Consider the following 21,465-nt stretch of genomic DNA (forward strand, 5'->3'; position numbering starts at 1 on the left):
TGAGTAATATTGTATTGAACGAGTTCAATAAATTCAGTAATGAAGTTACATCAAAAGCGGCACGGGTAAGTGATAAATAAAGAATGTGACATGAAAAATGATAAAAAAATGTACGATGATAAAGTAAATAATATGTTGTAGTTTGCGTTTACTGTAGCTCACTACCAAAGCAAATGTTTTACAAAGTTTCATTCATTGTTAGACAGAAATAAGTCGCGTACTATAATTGAAAGGAAATTAAAGTGAAGAAAATGAATGGGAAACGTGGTATAGAAATAAAAGTACATAGAATTTATATTTCTGTGTTTGTAATGAATGCATAAATTGCAATAGTTAAAATATGTGCCTTAAAAAATAACTGTGATTTAAAAGCCCCTTATGTTTAAATGGCATCTTCTTTTTCTTCACCCGCAAATTTGTGTTACGTTTCACTGACTTCGATATGCTTCAAGGTTTTTGTCCGGTAGATGTTGTTATAAAACCCCAATAATAGCGATAAATGTTGAAATTTTAGATTACTTTCGGACAGTGCACTTATATTTGGATTTTATTTAATATGAGGTAAAATATTGATCTAAGTTAACTTTAATATTTATATTTGAATAAAAGCTATACATATACTATGTGAAAAATTATGTAATAATATAAAATATGAGTGTCTAATGTACTTGTATTTTAGTTCCGTAATTTATTTTTAGAGACATATTTTATACGTGAATTATTTAACATTTCTTTCTTTCTTTCTTTCTTTCTTTAATTCTTTCTTTCTTTCTTCCTTTCTTTCTTTTTACTTTAACAAGTTAAAGCAAAGCTGTTTTAAACTATACTCAGTTTCGGATCATTGTAAATGCCTAAAAGGCCTCACATTATTAAGTTCTAAATACGGTTACAAACAAAATCATTAATATATTCTGATAATGTAATATTCTTATCTTTAATTTTCCCTGTGTTTTTTCTCAAAACCCATACATTTTAATGGGACTGGTTTTTTTAATTATTATTATCTTTTTAAAACTTGCGCTGACATGTTTATGAAGATAAGAATGTTTATTTTCTCTTTTTTGCGTTTACGTTACTAAATCTTAAACCTTCTTCGCCAAAAGAAATAATAGACAAGGACGGTTATAATACAAAGTTTCATCGGTAGAAATAATTGAAGGGTATACAATTTCGTTTTGTAAGAGGTAGAAATGTCCTAAATAATGACAGGGGCACTTGAATAATTTAAACTTCCCGATCTCCTTTCCTGTTATAGTGTATGGTTAAATGCGTATTTTTCAATAAGTTCAAAGCTTCACGCAGATTTCCTGTGTTCTTATAACTAAATAGCAACACATGTATACAATTACTATCGCTTTTAGCGTTCATTATTTGTACCATCATGATCAGTTGTAGGCTAATTTAGACACTTTTCTTTCGTTATATATGTTTCAGTAAATCATAAGGTATTTTTTCCTAATTTTGTTACTAGATTTGAAATGCTCAGTAAATTTTTTGGACACAGGATCCGGTGTTTCAGCGTAATTATTTTGTGCATTTTGGTCTCGGCATGCACGGGCTACCCGTACTTCAAGGAAAGCATTCCAAATGGCAATAAAGTGCCACACCCGTGTATCAAGGGACTCTACTGGGAAGGTGTCGGCCACGAGAATTATAAAGGGTCTGGAATACGGAACAGTTTTGGACTGGACTTTGAGAAAAACAGCAAGGTTTTTATTCTTTACTTTTTGTCTGATTTGTACAAAATTTGTGTTTCTGTTTGTTTATCTATTTATTTTTTGTTTGTATTTAAATCTCGGTAAAATAAGTTAATCCATACTGAAATATATGTGTCAATACCATAAATTATTATGTTGATAGTATATATTATCATATGTGATAACATACCATGAAATAATTATCTTGTGAGGAAACATTTCAAAAGTTTCAATGTTTTTTTACAACAGATAATAAATTGTTCTAGAACAAAATATAATTATTCATCATATGAAATGATCATTCTAAAAGCCCTTTGAAATAAATATAATACAAGTATTTCCAAATGACTGATTTCTATAGTTTTTATAAATATTTGAAACATTTAAGAAAAACTCCCCAATTGTAGTCTGATTCACTATTATAAAACTATTAACTGACAACAACAATGGCTTATAAGTTATGAATTCAAAGCCACATTAAACCTCATAAAGTAAATAATTTTCTAGCAGGAAAAGGAAAACCTGTGTTTATGATGCTTTAACTGTTCGACCGAAGGCTATCTAAAATTAGTTTGACTTCCTGTAAAATTTACAGGGAAGAAATTAATTAAAGGAGAGTTTTCATTGGTTATTTGATTATTACCAACTAAAATCTTGGGATGTTATTGGCCGTTCTCAAATAAATTGTAAAGGATAGTTTATTAAATGTTAAGGATAGTTCTAAATAAATGTGAAGGATAGTTCTTGCCATTCTAAAAATAGCACTAAAATAAGATGTACGGATAGTTCTTTAACTTTCTAGTTACATTGCTCAGATATTCAGTTTCTGTTTAAATAGATATACTTTCTCACTCAAACAAGTGTCTATGAGCTATATACATATTTATAATATTGCACGTTTGAAACATCGCTTTCAATTGGACAATCGTGACGTTTATATTATTAATTATATAGATCGTTGACAGGTTATATGGCCCTATATAAACGGCTATTTGTAAATATAACCCGAGTCGTTATGCAGCAAGCATCATTTTTAAAGTAAAAAGTAAGATTTCTTCATGAATCGACAGCAGCCGTGTATATAAAACTATATAAACGTCACGATTATCCAATGAAATGACGTTACAAACGTGCAGTATTGTTAAAAAAACTATATAAACGTTTATATAGGGCCATATAACCTGTCAACGATCTTTATAACTAATAATATACACTGCTTTTCCCATTGTAAGAAGAAATCTCACTTTTTTCTCTTTAAAGGAAGTTTGCTGTCTTGTAAACTCGTTATAAAGATTTTAACAGGTTATATGGCCATATATAAAACTGTTGTTTACAAAAAAAATATGCAATCAATCGTTTATATAGGACCAGATGACATGTTAAAAAATCTTTATACTAATAATAATATAATATGGTCAATGGGGAAATAGATACAGAAAAAAACATACATTTATAAAAAAGGGAAAAGTTTTTTTTTTGTTGTTTTTTTTAAAGGTCCTTTAGATATTGAAATCTTTTAAACTCTGTTGGCATGATTAATTATTTTTTGTTGTTAGCACCAATAAATATACATGTATTTGTATAAGGCAATGTTTTTTTTTTAATTAGGTATGGAACACTGAACTCTGCAACAAGGATTCAGACGGTGACGGGTTAACTAATGGACAGGAATTAGGTGACCCAGATTGCACGTGGACCCCAGGCACGCAACCGAAAACTACAGAAAACTTGTCACATCCAGGTAAAATCCCTTTATGGATTATATTATTAATTATAATGATTTTGGACAGGTGAATATAGCCCTATATTAACGGTTTTGCATATAGTTTTGCATATAGCGGCTCGGGTTATATTGCAAACAACCGTTAATATACGGCCATATAACATGTCAGAAAAATTTATAACGAATTTATAATACAGCAAGCATCATTTTTAGAGGAATAAAGCGAGTTTCCTTTATAAATCGACAGCAGCCGTGTATATAAAACTATATAAACGTCACGATTATTGTCTGGTAAATAGAAACAAAGTATCTTAAATGAACCAAATGTGATGCTATCTTTACGATGTTTTTGTTTATTATCGCGTATGTACACAAAACGGGTTACTACATATATATAGAACATGATGGGTTTTAATAAATTATTTATTGTTTGAGTTTTTTTATATTCTTTTTTTTAAAGACACTCCGATAGACTTTAAAAGATTTATTTTTGTCTTTTAGGGATATGTGAGCCGTTTGATAGTCCACTTTGCGGCGGAAAACCTTCATTTGTGAACTGTGAAGATACTGGGCGGCTGGAGTGCGACTCTATAAAAGAGCCAGGTAAAGTAAAAAAACAAGCAAGAAATAATATTCAACTCATAAGCATATATGCAAACTGCCTTTTCCATTTTATATAAGTTTGAAACCATTTACAGTAATGAAAGAATTGTTAGTTAATTTCGAAAAAAAAAACACAAAAAAACAACAACAAAAACAACCAACAACGTACAAATGAACGTCAATCGGGTACACCAGTCATCCAACAGTGATTACCTCCCTTGTCAGATTGTAATGGGGGAGATCGCTGCATAGGAGATTGCAGTCATCCCGGAAAGAATATGACTGCACTTTCGAAGTAAACGTCATCGTTGGATATATCGAAAGGAATTTAGTTTAGTTTTGGTTAACTTCGTAATATTTGATTGCCTTTTTGCTTTTCTTTTTATTCTTTCTATACAGTGCAGAAACAATGTCACATGCAAACATAAGGCAAGAAATTTCCGAATAAATTTACAATATTTACACGGATGCAGAAGTTGTTGTTTTTTTTTTAAAGTAAAAGGGTAGAGTTGGCCCTTTCCGCATTTTCTAAATAAATGTAAAAAGATATGCATCAATTCTGTTGTATTTGAAATACATTAAGCATATTAGCAATACTGAGAAAACTTGAATTTAAAAAGAAGTAATGAAGAAAGAAAGGATGAAAGAAAACGCGTTATAAAGAAAAGATAAATTATCCGAAAATAAAATAATTATATAGATTTTGTAAAAAAAAGCGTAAAATATTGCATTGTACATACATATGTAAATGATATGAAATAATCATAATATGACAGGAATATATATCAAATGAAAACAAACATCACTCAAAGCATATCGATTTATGTTCAATCTACAGAACTCAGAAAACTGGATTCCTTTAAAACATTAATTATTCAATATGCTTCTTCAAATCTTTCCTTTTTAAAATGATCAAAGAATGTTTAAAGAAAAAAGAAGGGAAAAAAATGTTTTTGGATTAAGGGTTTTTGACATTCTTGACATTTCTTGTTAAACCAAGAAGGCGTATATTTTCATTGCAAACAAAAAGAAATATGATTGTTATTGATTGTTATTGCTCAAGATAAAACCCTTATAATTCTAGACGCGCATGTCCAATATCTATAAAACCAAGCAAGGAAAATAATGTAACTTAAGATTAAAAGGTTGGTCTAGATTACGAATTAGACCCAATTTCGCAAGATATACCCCACTCTTTATGTAACATCATATTGTATCATAATTTGGGGAAATGTGTCAGAGTTAAATCGTATACATATACATGCACAGTGCGTTAACTGGAGTACAGGTATTAGTTACCAGCACTCCATAGCATGCCCATCGTATGACTCATTTTTTTCAGGGGTTTATTTATAATGACGACAGAGAAGGGAAAAACGATAGAAATACCATATTCAGATGCTCGTTCATTGGTAACTTTTTCCTTGGGTTTCATATTTTGACAGCAGGGAGCCTGTTCTATTCTTACTATGATACAAAAAAGAAAGAACATCAAAACACTCGGCAATCTGATTACGTATGACCTGTATAACATCAGATAGCCTCGTGTTTCGATGCTCTTTCTATTACTTATTTCCAAGTGTATCCGTAAACTATGCAGGATTGTGGCCTTCTATAGGCTGAGTGTTTTGATGAAGAGCTAATTTCCAAGCCAGCTCAATGAATCATACATATTAATTTGACAGGAACTCCCTCAAAATGTAAATTTGAAACACCACTGAAGTCAATTTTACCAAATAACTTTACATTACTAGTCACTGAAACTTTTAATATGTAGAAGCTTAAAGATTCTATATGTTGTAATAAAGCATTAAAGATGTATGTGTAGTCCAATACGAGTCAATCCGAATATGTAAGTTATGTACAGCAAAAGATTATTTACATTATAATTAAACGATAAAATTTATGCATTCATTTTTATTGAAAAACAAAACAACAACAACAACAAACAAACGAACAAAAACAACAAAGATTTCAGAAGATGCCCTTAGACACGCCATCCTCAGACATTTGCTGTACACGCATATTTAAACCAAGCTTCGCCGCTTTCCAGTTTGTTTGTTTGTTTTTGTTTGTTTTTTTTGTTTTTGTTTTTGTTTTTTTTGCTTTTTTTGCTTTTTCAATCTTTTTTTTATCATCATGATGGTTTACATTTAAAAAAAAAAAGAAAAAAAAAAACACCGAAAACTGAAAAGACATGCAATACGCCCTTTAAAATTACTTTTGTACTTATTGTACCTGCTTTTCACTATAATTGATCACACTTCATATTTTACAGACACTTTTAACATTACGGTTCGATTCCCGGAAACGGAAGTGCCAAACAAAGAGACCACGTACATGTGTATTACGTTTGAGCTGCCCATGGACAAGGAGTACCATCTAGTTGCAACGGAGCCCGTGATAGACAACGCCGACATCATGCATCATACATTAGTGTATGGGTGCGAGGGAGGTCAAACATTTTTTAATGATTGTTTACTTTTCTATAAACATTCTCAGGTCTAGTGGGTTGTACAGTCATTTACAATTGTTTTAGAGGAAAATTGAAAGTTAAAGTCAAAAAATGTGCATGCTTGGGTGTGGCAAGCGCGAGGTAAATACTTATTCAAGAGAAGATTCAGGGTACTAACAGTAATACCAACAGTTTCCCGTATCTAATATATGAATATATTAGCCTTCCAGATCTTTTCCGCCTTTTTGATTGGATATTGATCACCCGAAAGAAATTGATATCAACGATCCAGACACTAACTTTCCCCGTTGGGTACCCCACGTTGTAAACAACATGCGCTGTAGCGATGCGCGTACGGTTTGATATTCCGATTAACAAGCACTTTTAACTGTCAAATGATAAATATTTACCAAAATAGAGTAATGATATATATTCTCATCAGTATTGAATATGACCTTGTGAAAGCTTGATATTAATTCCAAAAAGGTGCTTTCAACAGACTACTCCTTCTCTCTTGTTTACATTCGTTGGGTTCGAAAGACGTCATGTATTAATTATTTTATGCAATCTCCATCTATATTTGATAATTTTATTAATAAGTATCTTAAAATGCTCCTGATATTCTGCTGTCTGTACTTAAACTATTTTTTAACATTATATTAGACTCTTGTATCTTTCCGGATGTGTGGAGCAAGGGAGTTATCATACCATTGTATAAAAATAAATGGGATGTTAATGATCCGGATAATTACAGGGGCATAACAATACTCAGATGCTTTGGAAAACTGTTCACTTCGGTACTTAATAACAGATTAAATGACTTCTTGGAATCAAACAACATTCTATGTGAAAAACAAGCAGGTTTCAGGAAGCATTATAGTACTGTTGATCACATATTTTCATTAAAACTTCTAGTGGACATATATCTAGCACATGGAAAAAAAATTGTATTGTGCATTTGTAGATTATCGCAAGGCTTTTGATTCTGTAAATCGCACTGCCCTGTGGCATAAATTATTAAGTTACAATATTGATGGGAAATGCTTTAAAATAATACACAATATGTATGACAAAGCTAAGTCATGTGTTAGTTCGAATAATGCAATTTCAGATTTTTTTTCACTAGTCATACTGGAGTAAGACAAGGTGAAAACTTATCTCCAATATTGTTTTCTCTTTTCTTGAATGATCTAAATAATTTTATGTCTGATAAATATGAAGGTTTGCAGTTTCTAAAAGAACATATAAATGATATGTTAAGTGATGATGAAATGGAAGTTTATCTTAAACTGTATTTAATATTATACGCGGATGACACTGTTATATTGCCAGAGAGCTCTCAGCAGCTTCAGTTAGCATTAAACGATATGTCTGACTACTTTAAGGTTTGGAATCTTGAAGTAAATACAAAATAAAACCAAAGTTATGATATTTGGGAAAACCAAAGGAGGTTTGCGTAATATGCCTAACTTTCACTATGAGGGGACTGTTCTTGAAATTGTTGAGCATTTCTCATACTTGTGTGTCCAATTTCCATTTAATGGTAAATTCAGCAGAACTTAAACATTCCTTATTGATCAAGCCCGTAAAGCCATGTTTTCTGTAATTAGGAAATCTAGGATACTTAATTTACCAATAGATATGCAATTACACTTGTTTGATACAATGATAGCACCCATTTTGTTGTATGGGTGTGAAGTTTGGGGTGTTGAAGATGTGAGTGTTGTGGATAAATTCAATTAAAATGCCTAAAGATAATTCTACAGTTAAAACAGAGTACTCCAAATGTTATGATTTATTGGGAGTTGGGTATTACCCCACTTTCAACACAAATTAAAAGTAGAGTTCTAAATTACTCGGGTAAAATAGTTAATTCTAAACATGATAAGATAATCAGCATTCTATATAGAACAAGTCATAATTTATATACTCTGAATAATATTAAATCAGATTGGGTCTGTTTTGTTCGAAATAATTTAAATGATCTTGGATTGTCGCATTTTTGGATAAATAAAAATGTGGAATCTCCTGCTTCATTCAAGAATACTGTCAACCTAAGACTGCGTGATCATTTGATGCAAAATTGGAAAAGTACAATTAATAATTCCAGTAAATGTCTAAATTACAGGATTTATAAACAGGATTTTTGTTTTGAGCCATACCTCAGCAAGTTACCTATGAATTTAGCTTTAATTCTCTTTTAATTTAGAAGTTTGAATCACAAACTTCCTATTGAAAATGGAAGGTTTGATGATATTCCAAGAGAACTTAGAACTTGTAACCTATGTACCAGTAACTCTTTAGGCGACGAATTTAATTATCTTTTTGAATGTTCACATTTAGTTAATACAAAAAAGCTGTATCTTGATAAATATTTCTATGAACGTCCAAGTGCTTTAAAATTTGAAAAATTAATGAACCATAGTACACAGTGATCTCCCCTTAATTCTTCGGCCTACCTGCCAAGGGAAGTAATCACTGTGAGGAGTTTGGTCAAACTCCTCACATTGATTACCTCCCTTGGCAGAATTGTAAAGACGTCACATGATGATAAATGTCACATGACGTAACGTCGAAATTCAAATGTAAATATCGACCGTTACATAGAAAATCTAACGTCATTTTTCTCTTTCTGTTTTATTTTTAACTTTTTGTCCGTTCTATTTTCTCAAAAAATTATCAAAAGTATACAAAATAATGAAAAATAAATTTCTTTAAAAATATCTTTTTCAAAAGCGGTCATTGTTTTGGAATGAAACGGTGCATTATTAAAAAAATCTCATAATATTGATAATATTTAAGTTTTCGAAATTATTTTTTATTTTAGTTTACCTCTAATACATTATAGTCTTGAAACATTATCAAAACCATGTTTACTTTTAAAAATAAATATAAAAATTGAAAAAAATCATATCGTCAAAAATCTTGACGAAAATGTTTTGACTGCTGTAAGGGGAGATCACTGCGTAGGAGATAGGAGTTTTGTATTTATGTTACATCATGTTGTGGTGAAGGGGTACCCTACAGGGAATCTTATTTCGACGTTTCTTTAAAAGTAACAATGATTTGTTTTAAAATTGTCTTGACTTGACAGGGGAAGGGTAATAAATTATTATTATGCCCCCACTTCGAAGAAGAGGGGGTATATTGCTTTGCACTTGTCGGTCCGTCCCGTCCGTCGGTCCGTCGGTCCGTAGACCAAATGGTTTCCGAGTGATAACTAAAAAGAACCCTTAGGCATAGGAACTTCAAACTTGGTATGGTGATTGGTCATGACCAGTAAATGACTCCTATTGATTTTGGGGTCAAGGGGTCAAAGGTCAAGGTCATATTGACCTTGTAAGCAAAAACGGTTTCCAATCAATAACTAAAGAACCTTAAGGCCTACGAACTTCAAACTTGGTATGGTGATTGGTCATGATCAGTAGATGACCCCTATTGATTTTGGGGTCAAGGGGTCAAAGGTCAAGGTCACATTGACTTCTTGGGTAAAAACGGTTTCCGATCAATAACTAAAGAAACCTTAGGCCTAGGAACTTCAAACTTGGTATGGTGATTAGTCATGATCAGTAAAAGACCCCTATTGATTTTGGGGTCAAGGGGTCAAAGGTCAAGGTCACATTGACCTTTTAGGTAAAAACGGTTTCCGATCAATAACTAAAGAACCCTTAAGCCTAAGAACTTCAAACTTGGTATGATGATTGGTCGTGACCAGCAGATGACCCCTATTGAGTTTTGGGTCAAGGTGCCAAAGGTCAATGTCACATTGACATTGTAAGTAAAAAAGGCTTCTGATCAATAACTAAAGAACGCTTAGGCCTAGGAACTTCAAACTTGGTATGGTGATTGGTCGTGACCAGCAGATGATCCCTATTGATTTTAGGATCAAGGGGTCAAAGGTCAAGGTCACATTGACCTTGTAAGTAAAAACGGTTTCTGTTCAATAACTTAAGAACGCTTAGGCCTAGGAACTTCAATTTTGTATGATGATTGGTCATGACCAGTAGATGACCCCTATTGATTTTGGGGTCAAGGGGTCAATGTCATATTGACCGTGTACTTAATGACGGTTTCTGACCAATAACTCAACAACTCAAGTTGCCTTGGTTGATATTTTTATATTAAACTAAAAATGCTTTTGGTATACACATTTGAAGGTCTTATGTAATATAACAACTTGGCTGTCATAAATGAGGCCTACATGATTCATAAAATTTATGCATATATTATTTAGAAAGGTTTGTAATAACTTAAATTGCTGCACAAAACCTATGGGGTCACAATAATTATTACCTTGTGACTAGTCATGACCAGTAGATAATAGATAACCCTTATTAATTGTTTGTTCACTGGGTCAGAAGTCATGCATAATAACCTGATCACATGACTAATTGGCTGACGATAGGGGGCATACATTTTTTACAAACATATCTTGTTTTGGTTTTGGAGTGATATATGACGGCTCGGGTGATATAAAATCTTGACAGGTAATATATACATATATATCACTCCAAAACCAAAATAACATATAATATTTTTTTTTGCACTCGACTACAGTTCAATTATTTCAGCTAAGTTTACACAGAACAATGACTGTAAAATTACAAGTTACTTCTTTGAAAGGAAGTATGCGAGAGGTCTTTTGCACCCTTGAAAGATTTGTTTTATTTGAAAAATGTTTAATGAATAGGTAGAAAAGTTTTGTCATCGGCTATTTTTGCCAGTCTCTATCTAGGATAGCCAGCGAAGCGTTCCGAAGTTAAAAGAGCAGCACAACCTCGTTTAACACGGTTCACTCGGTCATTTTATAGTGCTTTGCGACGTAGCTATAGAGTTTACTGTTACTGTTTTTCGAAACATAAAAAAATGAAGCGCAGTTCAGTAAACAATAACGAATTTATATAGTTTATTGGTTTGAAATAAAAAAAAATAAAACACAGTTTAGTAAACAATAACCAATTGATATATTTTTTTTTGGATTGTAATGGAATAAACCACGGTATGCAGTGAAGAATGTAACGTAAATGACCTCAACTCGAGTTTAATTTTTCGTTTAAGTAAATTCGTATTGTGACGCGGAGCATGCGTGTAACAATTTTTTGTAGACTGGTCCTATTGATATTAGGTTTTAAAGCTGCACGCCTCCAGATGAGCCAAAATATTTCAAGAAATTCAATCTTTAGCAAAATGTATTAAGATTCTATGAAAAGTAAAAAGATTCAATATTCAGTTAATTATTAACATGTTATGTGCGATAAATGACTGATCTTGCAGCATCAATCACTATAATTCTACTGCGTTACTAACGCAGTAAAAGAAATTGATAAATATTTTGACCTTTTTTGGTAATTTACGTGGATTGTTAGTGCCGTTTGCAATGTGTAGACTAATTTTTTTTGTTCACTTCACAATATTTTACTTGTAAATACATTTTCAAAATTTTCATGAAAATTAGCATGAATATGGAGGCATGCTGTTTTAAATGAGATTCATAACTTTTATTTTTATATGCGAAAATTGATTGTGCCATCAATAATTATTCACACTGTGGAGTGGTCTGAGGACCTCTCCAACCTCTCCAATAATGGCATATACAAAAGAATCGTACATTTGTTTATCTTTTTTATAATCAAGATACCTCTGTACATTAGATTTTCTTTATGAATGTATTCAAAGAAGTATTCTACGTTTTAAATCGACCAGCTTAGCCAAGTACCATGATGTATTTAAATGTATTTTATCCAAAGTACCGATTGTAGAAGATATCACTAAATAAAGGAAAATCACGATATTTGTCGAATTTTCATGAAATTTCACGATTTTGTACATAATTGTTTTACAGTTAATGAGGCCCCAAGGGAACTTATGACGCCGGTGGAATGTGGCGGAACAATGGATGGTTGTCGGGAACTTATTGCTGTATGGTCCATTGGCGGTATAGGGACTTGCCAAAACCAAAACGCTGGGTATCTTGTAGGGGCAAATAAAGGGCTCAAATATGCCGTGATGCAGGTGCGTGATTACTGTAAACAAGTTTTTGTTTGCTTAATGGACATAAGTCAGTATTTGAAAGCTTTTATATTCTATATCAGAATAATTATTGTAGCAAAGTTTTCATGACCAAGTCTCGACCACGCATTTGTTCAATTTTACGCATGCGTTTAATTGTTAAGCACTCGCAAAAATAAATTGTTATAATAGTGTCGCTACTGATCATATGCCAATTGTCATTTTTCATTACGAATCAGCCATTATTGACCAATCGTTGAGGAAACATTTTTTTTCCCGAATGTCTATACTGATGAACGCGCATTAACCGATTGACCTTTGTAAACCTTTCGAAGCGCTGAACTAGGTTCGAAATTCAGATATTTCATCAGCAACAGACTGTACACTGACCAATGGAAATCCTGAGATTTCAGACAGAACTCAGATAAAAGTTGTGTATGCTCGAGGCCAGTAGTAGTTGTGATATCATATTTCTAGTCTGCTCTTAATGAATGGTTTTAATTTTTTTCTTGGGGATGAAGACCTCAGGTGCCCTTCCGTGCATTATTTCAGACAAGAACGGGCACCTGAGTAGAAGCATTGACGTTCCGTAAGCTAGCTGGATAGCTTCCTCACATGAAAGAATCAAAAGTCCTTGTCGGGATTCGAACCCACAGCGGTGAGGGGAATGGTTTTAATTGCCAATATTTCAGAAAAAAATCTACTAATATGTCACAGAACTATTTTATATGCTGCCATGAAAGACATTCAATTCTTAGTATGTAATGCTGATTCTATTTTCAACCAGCTAAACATTATAAATATGATGTAAACATCATTTTGCAGCATCATTGGAACAACCCTCAAAAAGTATCCAACTATAAAGACAGTTCTGGCATGACCTTACACTTGACCCCGAAGCTCCGCCCCCACAACGCCGGCTTCCTAATGACTGGTCAGTTCCACCTTGAAATCCCCCCTGGAGAGTCGCAGTACGTAGCTTCCGGTTCCTGTGGCGGAAGTTGTCTGTCGCAAATGATGAATGGTACCATATACGTCACAAAAGTTATCAATCACATGCACCTTCTTGGTAAGTATACCAACTTTTATTATCTTTTTTTAAATCTACATTCATTGTTTACAATTTAGTAAATTATACAGTAATTCAATAGGAGATGAATTTTAGAATATCTTATTTTCGAGTTGTTGTAGTTAAAACGTAAGGGTTTTCAATGCCATTGTTTCATTTTTGACATGTATTCATAAAAAAGTGAGCAAAGAGTAATGTTCAATGAGTTTTTTTGGGATTAATTTATATTCATATGTTCATGGAGTGATTAAAAAAGCCCATGAAAACAGAGTTTTGTAGAAGGTAGAGGTCAGTGACTATTGCAAAAGTGAAAAAGTATTCAATGGTAAATGTTCATGGATTGTGAAAAGCTCAGTGAGTCATGTTCGTATAATATGGATTGATGGGTGGAAACTTTTCATTTGGGAAGTAGAAGGTAATGTTCTTGATGTGAGTTGTATTCAGGTTATAATGATTGCGAAGTAAGGAGTATTCTGTGAGCAGTGCTTACGGAATAAGCGGTGTTCAAATAGTAACAGTTTTGGAGTGTGTAAACTGGAGTGATTGATATTCATGAAATGGTGATGGTGGTTAATGTTCAAGGATCAGTAAGTAAAACATAAAAGTATTGATTAGTGAGCACTATTCATTGGGAAATATTTTTAGAGTGATTGAGGTTATAAATAAGAAAAAAAGTAAAAAAGCAAAATACATGTACTGACTGATATCCCGTTAAACCTTAGGTGCAGCACAGTTTACAGAGCTACGAAGAAACAATTCGTTTGTGATGCATCTTGCCGAGGACAAGGTTTATGACTACAACACGCCTGTTTCTCATGAGTAAGTTTCCTTTAAAAATACTGAACTTACAATCAGACTTAAAATATTTGAATATGATAGGCATATTTTTTCTGTATTCGATGTTGTTTGTGCACGTTGAAGTTTGAATATTTAATTTGATTGACTTGTTTACTTAATGGAGAAGTTATTAAAATGTCATCTGGTAAACAGCTTAGCCCTAGAACAGTGTAGAAAGCAATGGATACAAATAAAATCATAATACAATAACCTCCCATGAACTGTGTCAATTAAACCAAATTTTGCAATTTTCATAATATGAAAATTGCAAAATTTGGTTTAATTGACACTGGCCATGGGAGGTAATTGTAGAATTAAGAACATGTTAACCCTAGATAAATTTTGGTTGTTGTCTTGAAATATTGAATACTTAGTAAATAGTAGTTTCATAGCTGCTATTTAAAGATGCTTTTTAGCATTGCACATGTGTATTTTGTTCAGGTTAAAGCCACCATGTGGTATAAGGTAACGCTGTATTTAGTCTCTTTATATTAAGGTTAAGCTATATTTTGTCATGATTGGCATACATTAAAATGTATAAAACAATCTTAATAGAATTACAATGTTCAGATTTAAAAATGTATCGATTTCACTTGCAGTCATAAGGATCCGGTGATGATACAAAAGGGCGATGAGCTGAAAACCACGTGTGTTTTTTCGTCTGAAACAAAGTCACAAGTAACTAGATTTGGAGAAGCAACCTCAGACGAGATGTGTCTTGCATTCTTTACCTACTACCCAAAAGAGAATTTCCAGTCTGGCCGTAAGTTACTTAAATGAACGTGAACATTTTAAGAAATCGCGACTTCTCAGATCAAACTGAGTAGAATAAGGCCTTCTACCAAATTGTGTTCGTAGCAAAGGTGTTTCGAAAGATACAGAATTATATCCGCATTCCCTGTATCTTTCCGAAATCGTTTTAGATTTAATAAACATGACAAAAAAAAAGTGCTGAAATTTTCCTTCAATGGATTCATGACCACATACTGTTTATAACGTATTTATTTTCTGTTGTTTCTTTTTAAAGATTCTTATTTGATGTTTAGCAGCTGACAGGACTTCTCGGCTTATCAGTGAAATTATTCGGTCAATGTATCCTTTAAACTTTTGACAGCGAACGTTGTTCTTTTGTAGAATGTGTGTCCTGGAAAAGTTTAAGCCATTGTGAAACGAGACAAGATGTGATCCGTGGATGTAACAGACGTAAAATATTGAACCTTGCGTAAGATATTACATTATCATTTCTTGTCGACCTATTTTACCACGCTTAAGTTGAATATCATTTTAGCTTTGTAATATGTTTGACTCTTGTGAAATACATAATAAATTACTACGCAATGAGTAATCTGTGTGGGTCCTTTTATATAATTATATAAGGAAGTGATTCGCCTTTCATTAATACTTGCGTTTCCTGTTTCCCTGATTCTGAAAAAAAACCTTACTCATAAAGAGAATGCTCCTAAAATACCTTTATAATAACCAGCCCATGTGCCAACAATCAAGTAAGACTTTAATGCATGACGATATCGGCTTACACGCCAGATGGTTTAGATATTTAAAATATCTTTACAATAACCTATTCTGGTGTCATATCTGGAAATGTAGGATGGTCTTATTAGACCAGAAACAAAGAGTTTATCGTTTATTGACAAACACATTAACTTATGGACCAACAGTTTTGTAATACTGTTGGCGTAGTTTAAATTTTTTGACCAACACCAAAACAGAAATAGAAAGGATAATGAGCGTGCATTGGCAATACTACCTTTACGCGTGTACCTAATACCTAATAGGTTTTGTGTTCTAACTATCCTTTGACATGACTATGTCTTCCTCATATGACACGGTATAACACCAGTCACTCTTTGTCCAAAAAGTCGACTCGAGTAGCAGTTTTATCACAACCTTTCCTTTTCAATCATAATTGAACTAAACATACGTTTAAATGAAACTTATATTTTATTATACAATTTTCATATATCTTTCTTAAAGGGATCCTGATACAGTGAACATTACCATGACGGTGAATGCACTTTGTGTGCCAGAAGAATGCCGAATAGAGTGTTTGAACTATGTAAGAGAACTTAAGCAGCAGCCGTGTTTCTCCGGAGACGTCGGTGACTTCATGAGAAGCGTTATGAGAAGAACGGCAAGAGGTCAACTAGACCTTTCCCCGTTGTTCGCCCGGCTGGATTCGTGCGACCGTGAACTTTTGAAGGAGACTTTGGATGAGGACATCAACGCTGGTAGGACTGCCACGCCCCTTTTCACTACAGTATTGCTGGCAATACTGTGTCTATTGCGAATGTTTTGGCACTGATATTTATGTTGTATTCTTAATATTTGCCAAGTGATAACGATCGTCGAAACTTCTGCTTATAACTGTACATTTAACGTATAAGTATAATCAAATTTCTGATAGAGTCATAAACCTGTTTTGATGTACCTTTAAAGGAAAAAACAGGAAGCGGTCAATATAGCATTTAATAAAATATTTGTATAGAACAACTGCTTAGATACTTAAACTCTTAAACAACTAGACAGAGGTCAGAGACCAAGTTTTGCTGATGTGTTTATATGATAATTACACGTACAGGTTACATGCTTCAAAGTAAATATAAATGTTTAAGATTTATGACTTGTGTACTTAGTAATATAGATAATATATTCTTTTACAATTGACTGGTATTCTTGGATTAAAAAAAAAACACGCATAAATATTCAAGTTAACTTCATGCAAATGTATATTTTTAAGTTAATAAAATTGGAATGACTTTTGAGTATCTTGTTATTCTTGAGAAATGAGAATAATGTGGCGATCTAGATGACGAATTTCACTTTTAAATTACATGAAAATGCCACACTATGATATGCACTGAATCAACGTTTAGTTTGGAATCAACTGGTGTTTCTATAAAGCTTATCAAGGTAAGAACAAGAAATCAGTAAAACTATCCAACTTGATTTCTAAGGGTCGGGTGTTTTATTCTTTTGTCCGACTGTTTTTGAAAAAAAAAATATATCTTCTATAGCGACAGGCCGAATAATATGCAAATCTTTTTCATATTAACAAAAATGTTCACTTACATTTTTTAAGGGAAAATTAAAACATTTTAGAATGTTAGTTCATTTATATTTAAGTAAGTTAGTAGGAATATGAAAGCACTTAATATATAGCGAAATAATATTTACATATAACTAAGATTAAATTAATTATGATATACGTTAAACAGGCATGTGGCCCGGGCTTATCATTACATATACTTTTCATACTCTCATGTATTTTTTTACAAACAGAAGCAATTATATTATGAAATTACAAGCTGACTATGTTTGCTGAACCTTAATCAAATTCTAAAGACCGAGATAAATATATTCGGAGTGCATTTGAAGTATTAAATTATTATGCTATTAAAGTACTTCAATACTAAAAAAGCACATTATTATTTGCTTAAAATGATCAAATATCAATCACTGTCAATGGCAAGAAACCTTTTTATGAAAGTTAGATAATTCATTTAAAATAACTTACGACATTTTGAGAACAATTTACGACACATTTCCTTCAAATATTGTCTAAATGCATCATTGAAAATTATCATTATTATGGGATTTATAGCACTGTTTAACATGAAAGATCGCCTAGCTAAAATGATTCCAACACCAAGCAAAAGGCCATCTCCGTTTAGTTTAGGGCTTACTACCATCATTGACACGTAAAAAGGCACAAAACAAGCAATGGAAGAAACAGTTTTGACTGTTGCCATGACAGTGATTCTTCTTTCCAACCTTGCCTTGCTTTTTACACGTTTCTTTCTACTTCCGATAAATTTTGATCGCCCCTTTCCCTCTCTGACCACTGTAACGCTGCAAGTATTATTTATATTTTCAATCACTTTTGGTTTTGTGTATTCTTGTTTCTTATTTGAACACATATTGTTTTTTGGAATTTTGTCAAATTGTCCGTTAGCTGTCTCATTGTGTATGTTGTCCTTGTCAGCTTTATCAGGAGACTCTTCATCACTGATGTCATCACATTTTGTAGATATGTCACTTGTAATTTCACTGTGCTCACCTGGTTCGATCCTGAAAACCCCCTTTTTATGCGTTTTACTGGAATATTTATGTACTTTCTTTCTTGTATTTATCAATTTCCGTATGATAAATGTGTGAAAGAACACAAATGAAAGTATAATAATACTATGTATAAATATATCTACAAAATGAAAAACCACCCGCACAGTCTGTAAACTTTCAGATTCAGAAAACGTACAGGTACTTCCTTGAATTGAATAATTCTGGTTTGTTGTTATATTAACCACAGCTATGTCTGTGGTTACGAAAAGTCGAACAGAGATACAAAATGAAAACACTGATAATCCTAGTATAACACACCATGCTGTTCGTAGAGTTAATGCTTTAGAAAACGGAAAACACACACTGCGATATCTGTCAAAACCAATGGCGACCATAAAAAATAGGGAGTTCCCAACAAACCAGTGCTTCAATACATAGAATAACTTACACGCTGCGACACTTTTATAGTCAACGTAATAAAACAGCTCAACTATATCATGCACAAGAATTAAATTTGTTATTAAGAAGTTGATAGATAGTGATAGTATAAATATCTGGAAAGCCGATTTTCGTGACTTACGCCCGTAAAACAAGGATGCATATGTGTTCAGACAAAGTCCCGTTGCAAGAACAACTGAAACAAGAACTATTGCTGGTAGATATTCCTTTGTGTTTCTTTGATTTACGGCATCAAGTTCAGCTTCTTCTTTGTAACCCATGACCGCTGAGTCTGAAAAAGATATGACGTTGATGAAGTTATGATAAAATCTCTGTGATGAATTTACAAAAGCAGCTCTACGTTTTGTTAAATTAACTAAATAATTTAATGATTTTTGATTCTCCTTGTAAACAACTTGTTCACTTTATTACCAATGCATGTAAATCATCTATTGATAAAAAAGTATTAACATGCTTCTTTTTGCAGAGGCTTTGATCTGATGTCGCCGAAAGTAAATCAATTTAAAGTTATTCAAAATAAAGTAGTCAAAAGCCGAAACGTGGACCACATTTTCGTGTTAAGAAATTGGAACTATTCACAAGTGTTATTATTACATTCTTACAAATGCATTATACATAAGTTGAAACTTATTTACTTTTACGTATGACCTGGCAGCAACAAATTTAAATTTAGCTGTTTATTTACCCAATAAAAATAAAATCCACACGGGAGGGATATAAAATGTTGTGACAATAGAGGCTTGTCAAATACGATAATGTTATCTTTTGGATCAGTTTTTGTTATTAAGTGACAGGTTTCTCTTTTTTTCCAAGCGATTTAAGTATTGTCTAAAATTCCTTAATGCATTGGTTTTGTATTTTGCCCTTAACCACATCAAATGAATATCCAATTCAGGGAAATAATAAACAATAACATATCGATGATTGTCCTTTTTTATTTTCTGTGAGCAACCTATATGCGTAATGTTTCTGTCTGTTGGTGTCAAATAAAGTGATGACGTTTTGAGGGACTTTATCCGTCAGATCCCTGGGGTAGATCCCACGCAATAAAGGCTCAAACTGACACGGAGTCGTGGTCAAGACAAGTGAATTTGTGTCACAGTACAAGACCCTACCGTCTAATGGTTGTAGGTAACTAAATAATAACCGTATTTACAGACGGAAATACATTAAGCCATATACATACTTGTAACACCTTATTTCCTATGCGGCCTTCTAGGTAGAATCATATCAATCGAAAATAATATAACATGTAAAATAAATGATTAAATGGTAATCACAGTGTTCACATATAAGTTAACAAATACAATGTATACCGAACATTCATACAATTAATTTTATCAATAGATGTAACTATTATTAAACATTAATACTTTCTTCAGTGCATCATTTCAATCTGCAATTAACAAAGTCAAAACTAAGAGAGCCAAGCATTATTAGAAAACATTTTAATTTAAGTAATTTAAGAAAGATATAAATATAAAAAAGAAATACACGACGAGATATTTCTCTATTTATCGCCCGATGTATTTATTTATTTCTTTTATCCCCCGATGTTTTAATATATTGTATCGCCCGATGTTTTAATTCATTGTATCGCCCGATGTTTAAGTCAACTGTATCACTCGATGCATTAATCTATTGTATTGTCCGATGTATTAATCTGTTGTATATCTGCTATATCTCCTATACAAACTGTACACTTACTACAGGTGTAATCTTACAATATCTAATATTAAACTGCGCAACAATGCATAAATGCGAAATAATTACGCCTTGCTCTTGAATGGTATTAACTAAAAAATGTGGTCAAGGCTTCGCTGATTACTGTCAAGGTACAACTCTTATTTATTTTTATTTTTCTGCAAATGTAAAAAAATAAAACAAAATAAGTAAAGGAAAAATAATGAAAATAAATACACGTGTAAATAAATTAATGAAATAAAAGAGTGAAAAAAGTATTCTTACAAAATGTGTTGAGAAAACATTCTAATGAATAAGTATGAGTTTTAATTTGATATATTACCATCATTTGTATTTATATTACCATCAAATTGTTACTTATCATATCAAAATACACAGTATCGCCAAACACAGTATCCGCTTCCAGTTATAACTCCGATTCAAGTAAAATGAAACATTGATTTTTGCATGTAAAGATCGGGTTTTCAAAACTTCCTGCTTGTCTCGTTAAATTTGAATAAAATGTTATGAAAATTTAATATTTATTTAAAAAGCGTCGTAAACATGACAGTTTTATTTACATTACGCATGAATAATGTTGTGCACTTGATACACAAAACACGTATATTTAATGATATACATCAAAATTTATTGTTACAATTTTGTTTTCTCAAGCAGTTCTCTGCTGTGTTGAGCAGTTGTCTATTTGGATAGTTTTCTATTTCCTTTACGCTGCAAGGATGATTAGCCAACTTGGAGAGCTGCAAAGTGATCTTGAAGATATATCCAAGTTTTTGTTGGGTGTCATTGCTTGAGACAGTGTTAACACTTGGCCTGCTTAAACCGGAAATGA

General features: G+C 32.4%; 2 protein-coding genes across 3 annotated transcripts; one reads left to right on the top strand and one right to left on the bottom strand.

Moving 5' to 3' along the window:
* The first annotated feature begins 415 nt into the window (after positions 1-415).
* LOC132737553 (DBH-like monooxygenase protein 2) lies at positions 416-17,167 on the top strand. 2 transcript variants are annotated; one of them, XM_060724853.1, is made up of 11 exons: positions 416-561; positions 1,505-1,709; positions 3,306-3,438; positions 3,922-4,023; positions 6,302-6,478; positions 12,321-12,490; positions 13,313-13,556; positions 14,279-14,375; positions 14,993-15,156; positions 15,528-15,615; positions 16,386-17,167. In XM_060724853.1, the coding sequence occupies exons 1-11, from the start codon at positions 557-559 to the stop codon at positions 16,711-16,713; spliced, it is 1,713 nt and encodes a 570-aa protein (XP_060580836.1). In that variant the 5' UTR covers positions 416-556; the 3' UTR covers positions 16,714-17,167. The 2 variants fall into 2 exon arrangements, with proteins under 2 accessions (XP_060580836.1, XP_060580835.1); XM_060724852.1 differs by having other exon boundaries at positions 423-561; positions 1,472-1,709.
* A 744-nt stretch (positions 17,168-17,911) lies between these two features.
* LOC132737562 (uncharacterized) lies at positions 17,912-19,189 on the bottom strand. Its single transcript, XM_060724862.1, has one exon. The coding sequence runs from the start codon at positions 19,187-19,189 to the stop codon at positions 17,912-17,914; it is 1,278 nt and encodes a 425-aa protein (XP_060580845.1).
* Positions 19,190-21,465: the final 2,276 nt, after the last annotated feature.

The sequence above is a fragment of the Ruditapes philippinarum genome, unplaced genomic scaffold, assembly GCF_026571515.1.
Source record: "Ruditapes philippinarum isolate M1 unplaced genomic scaffold, ASM2657151v2 ctg1042_1_1_1_1, whole genome shotgun sequence".
Taxonomy (NCBI): domain Eukaryota; kingdom Metazoa; phylum Mollusca; class Bivalvia; order Venerida; family Veneridae; genus Ruditapes; species Ruditapes philippinarum.